Source organism: Kogia breviceps, chromosome 6, assembly GCF_026419965.1.
Source record: "Kogia breviceps isolate mKogBre1 chromosome 6, mKogBre1 haplotype 1, whole genome shotgun sequence".
NCBI classification, from domain to species: domain Eukaryota; kingdom Metazoa; phylum Chordata; class Mammalia; order Artiodactyla; family Physeteridae; genus Kogia; species Kogia breviceps.
In genome coordinates this window covers 99137675-99144515 of record NC_081315.1, presented here as the reverse complement: position 1 = coordinate 99144515, position 6841 = coordinate 99137675, and the positions used below count along the sequence as shown (strand labels likewise).

General features: G+C 36.4%; 1 protein-coding gene across 1 annotated transcript; it reads right to left on the bottom strand.

The window, feature by feature from the left end:
• Positions 1-5940: 5940 nt before the first annotated feature.
• LOC131758415 (translation machinery-associated protein 7-like) lies at positions 5941-6135 on the bottom strand. Its single transcript, XM_059066487.2, is given in 1 exon segment — positions 5941-6135. A coding segment is annotated over 1 exon segment (195 nt).
• Positions 6136-6841: the final 706 nt, after the last annotated feature.

Here is a 6841-nt window from a genome sequence, read left to right as displayed (position 1 = left end):
TATGGACAACAAAGGAGGAAAGCAGGGGGTGGGTCATGGTGGTGGTGGCATGAGGAATTGGGAGATTGGGATTGAAATATATACACTAATATGTATAAAATAGATAACGAATAAGAACCTGCTGTATAAAAAAATAAAATTCAAAAAACAAACAAAAAATTAAATAAAAATGAAAAATTTAGAGATGAAAAGTAAAAATCTCTGAAATGAAAATCTCATTTGCCAATTTCTGTGGTATGAATACTCCCACCCTAGCTAATTTCAAACTATCAACTTGGTGTTGCTGAATGCAGAGTTGGGAAGAAATGCACACACTTGGCTCTTGCAAGCTGGCATACGTCAGCTCCAAGCCCACTACTCTCCTTATCTGTAGAAATTCATAGTAGATCATGACAGGAATCTATTCTTTAGAGGAGACTGGCTTGTATTTTTGTTAGGTACCTGGGAAAGTTCCCAGTTTCAGACCACTTTAACTTCTTAGCTTTTGGGGAGCATGCAGGTAGTTTTGAATTGGAAACCCAAATCCATTTGAGGTCTGCTTCTGTGAACAGATTCTCAGAAGAAATATCTCCTTAGTTTTTTCCTTCCTTCTCTCGGGGAATCGATGTACTCAATCATCAATTTCCATTGTCATACCATGGCATTGTTGCTTCTTTTACCTGGATAATATATGCAGCTTGTGAAATGGTTCACCTAATTTATGTGGAAATGATAGGCTGTAAAGGTTTTCTAAACAATTGACATTGTACTACCCAGATAAAGCCAATTAAAAGAAATTACTGTTTTAACCAACATGAATTTTTATTATTTTTTAGCATTGCTGGTTTCAGTAGGCATAAAAACAGTCCATTCTGTAACAAATCTCCGCAACTGATATTTAATTTCCACCACGTTGAAAAAGTTTGAACATTATCTATGGGATGTTCCAATAAACATTTCAGAAAGATAGATTGTGCTTTAGTAAAAGAAATATAAATTAAGGCATTTCAGGAATATTTACTTATCTTTATTTTCATACTATTAGAACAACATTTGGATACAGTGTTTCCCCACTTAAAGAATCATTTATTTTACTTTATTTTTAATTTTTTCATTAATTAATTAATTAATTTAAACATCTTCATTGGAGTATAATTGCTTTACAATGGTGTGTTAGTATCTGCTTTATAACAAAGTGAATCAGATATACATATACATATAACCCCATATCTCCCCCTGCTGGCATCTCCCTCCCACCCTCACTATCCCACCCCTCTAGGTCGACACAAAGCACCGAGCTGATCTCCCATGCAATGCGACTGCTTCTGACTAGCTGTCTATTTTACATTTGGTAGTGTATATATGTCCATGCCACTCTCTTACTTCGTCCCAGCTTACCCTTCCTACTCCCTGTGTCCTCAAGTCCATTCTCTATGTCGGTGCATTTATTCTGGTCCTGCCAAAACTTTTCTTTTTTTTTTTAGATTCCATATACATGTGTTAGCATACAGTATTTGTTTTTCTCTTTCTGACTCACTTCACTCTGTATGACAGACTCTAGGTCCATACACCTCACTACAAATAACTCAATTTCATTTCTTTTTATGGCTGAGTAATATTCCATTGTATATATGTGCCACATCTTCTTTATCCATTCATCTGTTGATGGACACTTAGGTTGCTTCCATGTCATGGCTATTGTAAATAGAGCTGCAATGAACATTGTGGTACATGACTCTTTTTGAATTATGGTTTTCTCAGGGTGTATACCCAGTAGTGGGATTGCTGGGTCGTATGGTAGCTCTATTTTTAGTTTTTTAAGGAAACTCCATACTGTTCTCCATAGTGGCTGTATCAATTTACATTCCCACCAACAGTGCAAGAGGGTTCCTTTTCTCCACACCCTCTCCAGCATTTATTGTTTGTAGATTTTTTGATGATGGCCATTCTGGTGTGAGGTGATACCTCATTGTAGTTTTGATTTGAATTTCTCTAATGATTAGTGATGTTGAGCAACCTTTCATGTGTTTGTTGGCAATCTGTATGTCTTCTTTGGAGAAATGTCCATTTAGGTCCTCTGCTCATTCTTGGATTGGGTTGTTTGTTTTTTTGATATTGAGCAGTGTGATCTGCTTGTAATTTTTGGAGATTAATCCTTTGTCAGTTGCTTCATTTGCAAATATTTTTTCCCATTCTGAGGGTTGTCTTTTCGTCTTGTTTATGGTTTCCTTTGCTGGGCAAAAGCTTTTAAGTTTCATTAGGTTCCATTTGTTTATTTTTGTTTTTATTTCCATTTCTTTAGGAGGTGGGTCAAAAAGGACCTTGCTGTGATTTATGTCATAGAGTGTTCTGCCTGTGTTTTCCTCTAAGAGTTTTATACTGTCTGGCCTTACATTTAGGTCTTTAATCCATTTTGAGTTTATTTTTGTGTATAGTGTTAGGGAGTGTTCTAACTTCATTCTTTTACATGTAGCTGTCCAGTTTTCCCAGCACCACTTATTGAAGAGACTGTCTTTTCCCCATTGTATATTCTTGTCTCCGTTATCAAAAATAAGGTGACCATAGGTGCGTGGGTTTATCTCTGGGCTTTCTATCTTGTTCCATTGATCTATGTTTCTGTTTTAGTGCCAGTACTGTATTGTCTTGATTACTGCAACTTTGTAGTATAGTGTGAAGTCAGGAGCCTGATTTCTCCAGCTGTGTTTTTCTTTCTCAAGATTATGTAACTATTTGGGGTCTTTTGTGTTTCCATACAAATTGTGAAATTTTTTGTTCTAGTTCTGTGAATAATGCCATTGGTAGTTTGATAAGGATTGCATTGAATCTGTAGGTTGCTTTGGGTAGTATAGTCATTTTCACAATGTTAATTCTTCCAATTGAAGAACATGGTATAACTCTCCATCTGTTTGTGTCATCTTTAATTTCTTTCATCAGTGTCTTACAGTTTTCTACATACAGGTCTTTTGTCTCCTTAGGTAGGTTTATTCCTAGGTATTTTGTTGTTGTTGTTGCAGTGGTAAATGGGAGTGTTTCCTTAATTTCTCTTTCAGATTTTTCATCATCAGTGTATAGGAATGCAAGAGGTTTCTGTGCATTAATTTTGTATCCTTCTACTTTACCAAATTCATTAATTAGCTCTAGTAGTTTTCTGGTAGCATCTTTAGGATTCTCTATGTATAATATCATGTCATCTGCAAACAGTGACAGTTTTACTTCTTTTCTGATTTGGATCCCTTTTATTTCTTTTTCTTCTCTGATTGCTGTGACTAAAACTTTCCAAACTATGTTGAATAATAGGGGTGAGAGTGGACATCCTTGTCTTTTTCCTAATCTTAGAGGAAATGGTTTCAGTTTTTCACCATTGAGAATGATGTTGGCTCTGGGTTTGTCATATATGGCCTTGATCTTGTTGAGGTAATTTCCCTCTATGCCTACTTTCTGGAAGGTTTTTGTCATAAATGGGTGTTGAATTTTGCTGAAAGCTTTTTCTGCATCTATTGAGATGATCAAATGTTTTTTCTCCTTCAGTTTGTTAATATGGTGTATCACATTGATTGGTTTGCATATATTGAAGAATCCTTGTATTCCTGGAATAAGCCCCAGTTGATCATGATGTATGACACTTTTAATGTGCTGTTGTATTTTCTGCTAGTATTTTGTTCAGGATTTTTGCATCTATGTTCATCAATGATATTGGCCTGTACTTTTCTTTCTTTGTGACGTCTGTGTCTGGTTTTGGTGTCAGGGCAATGGTGGCCTCGTAGAATGAGTTTACGAGTGTTCCTCCCTGTGCTATATTTTGGAAGAGTTTGAGAAGGATAGTTGTTAGCTTTTCTCTAAATGTTTGATAGAATTCGCCTGTGAAGCCATCTGGTCCTGGGCTTTTGTTTGTTGGAAGATTTTTTAATCACAGTCCCAATTTCAGTGCTTGTGATTGGTCTGTTTATATTTTCTATTTCTTCCTGGTTCAGTTTCAGAAGGTTGTGCTTTTCTAAGAATTTGTCCATTTCTTCCAGGTTTTCCATTTTATTGCCATATAATTGCTTGTAGTAGTCTCTCATGATCCTTTGTATTTCTGCAGTGTCAGTTGTTACTTCTCCTTTTTCATTTCTAATTCTGTTGATTTGAATCTTCTCCCTTTTTTTCTTGATGAGTCTGGCTAATGGTTTATCAATTTTGTTTATCTTCTCAAAGAACCAGCTTGTAGTTTTACTGGTCTTTGCTATTGTTTCCTTCATTTCTTTTTCATTTATTTCTGGTCTGATCTTTATGATTTCTTTCCTTCTGCTAACTTTGGGTTTTTTTGTTTTTCTTTCTCTAATTGCTTTAGGTGTAAGGTTAGGTTGTTTATTTGAGATGTTTCTTGTGTCTTGAGGTAGGATTGTATTGCTATAAACTTCCCTCTTAGAACTGCTTTTGCTGCATCCCATAGTTTTTGAGTCATCGGATTTTCACTGTCATTTGTTTCTAGGTATTTCTTGATTTCCTCTTTGATTTCTTCAGTGATCTCTTCATTATTTAGTGATGTATCATTTAGCCTCCATGTGCTTGTATTTTTTACAGATTTTTTCCTATAATTGATATCTAGTCTCATAGTGTTGTGGTCAGAAAAGATACTTGATACAATTTCAATTTTCTCAATTTTCCAAGGCTTGATTTGTGACCCAAGTTATGATCTATCCTGGAGAATGTTCCATGAGCACTTGAGACGAAAGTGTATTCTGTTGTTTTTGGATGGAATATCCTATAAATATCAATTAAGTCCATCTTGTTTAATGTATCATTTACAGCTTGTGTTTCCCTATTTATTTTCATTTTGGATGATCTGTCCATTGGTAAAAGTGGGGCGTTAAAGTCCCCTACTATGATTGTGTTACCGTGTTGATTTCCCCTTTTATGGCTGTTAGCATTTGCCTTATGTATTGAGGTGCTCCTATGTTGGGTGCATAAATATTTACAATTGTTATATCTTCTTCTTGGATTGATCCCTTGATCATTATGTGGTGTCCTTCTTTGTCTCTTGTAATAGTCTTTATTTTAAAGTCTATTTTGTCTGATATGAGAATTGCTACTCCAGCTTTCTTTTGATTTCCATTTGCATGGGATATCTTTTTCCATTCCCTCTCTTTCACTCTGTATGTGTCCCTAGGTCTGAAGTGGGTCTCTTGTAGACGGCATGTGTACGGATCTTGTTTTTGTATCCATTCAGCCAGTCTATATCTTTTGGTTAGAGCATTTATTCCATTTACGTTTAAGGTAGTTATTGATATGTATGTTCCTATTACCATTTTCTTAATTGTTTTGGGTTTGTTATTGTAGGTCTTTTCCTTCTCTTGTGTTTCCTGCCTAGAGAAGTGTCTTTAGCATTTCTTGTAAAGCTGGTTTGGTGGTGCTGAATTCTCTTAGCTTTTGCTTGTCTGTAAAGGTTTTAATTTCTCCGTGGAATCTGAATGAGATTCTTGCTGGGTAGAGTAATCTTGGTTTTAGGTTTTTCCCTTTCATCACTTTAAATAAGTCCTGTCACTTCCTTCTGCCTTGCAGAGTTTCTGCTGAAAGATCGTCTGTTAACCTTATGGGGATTCCGTTGTATGTTACTTGTTGTTTTTCCCTTGCTGCTTTTAATATTTTTCTTTGTATTTAATTTTTGATAATTTTATTAATATGTGTCTTGGCGTGTTTCTCCTTGGAGTTATCCCGTATGGGACTCTCTGCACTTCTTGGACTTGATTGACTATTTCCTTTCCTATATTACATAAGTTGTCAACTATAATCTCTTCAAATATCTTTCTTTTTTTTTTTTTACAAAAGTTTATTCTTAAATGTACAATAGGTTCCAAGACAACACTTCATTCTAGCTATAGGTGGCAACAGATGTTATGGCATGGAATCCAAATGTTTAATCCAAATGTTTAAACGGGAATGGAACTAAAGATCATCATTGCCTCAGGCGCAAGGAACAGCTTACTTTTTGCTAGATTTCTTAATTCCACCTGTGGCCAGGGGGCCTTTCCCCACGGCCTTCTCTTTTAGCTCCTCGAGTTTCTTTTGCTCCTCCTTCTGTTTTTGCTTGAATTCCTTATCTTCCTAATCCATCTCCTTGGCTTGCTACTTGGGCTGCTTCAGGGGCTTCTTCTTGCCACTTTCACAGCCCAACATGGCGCCTGCTGCCCCTTCCCCAGACCCTGCCACCAGATGCCCAAATATTTTTCAATGCCTTTCTTTTTCTCTTCTTCTGGGACCCCTATAATTTGAATGTTGGTGTGTTTAATGTTGTCCCAGAGGTCCCTGAGACTGTCCTCAATTCTTTTCATTCTTTTTTCTTTATCCTGCTCTGTGCTAGTTATTTCCCATATTTTATCTTCCAGGTCACTTATCCATTCTTCTGCCTCAGTTATTCTGCTATTGATCCCTTCTAGAGAATTTTCAATTTCATTTATTGTGTTTTCATCACTGTTTGTTTGCTCTTTAGTTCTTCTAAGTCCTTGTTAAACGTTTGGTATATTTTCTCTATTATATTTCCAAGATCTTGGATCATGTTTACTATCATTACTCTGAATTCTTTTTCATGTGGACTTTCTATTTCCTCTTCATTTGTTTGGTCTGATGGGTTTTTACCTTGCTCCTTCATCTACTGTGTGTTTCTCTGTCTTCTCATTTTGCTTAAGTTACTGCGTTTGGGGTCTCTTTTTCACAGGCTGCAGGATCGTAGTTCCCATTGTTTTTGGTGTCTGCTTCCAGTGGGCGAGCTTGGTTCAGTGGGTTTTTTTAAGCTTCCTGGTGGAGGGGACTGCTGCCTGTTTTCTGGTGGATGAGGCTGGATTGTGTCTTTCTGAGGTGCAGGACTATGTCCAGTGGTGTGTTT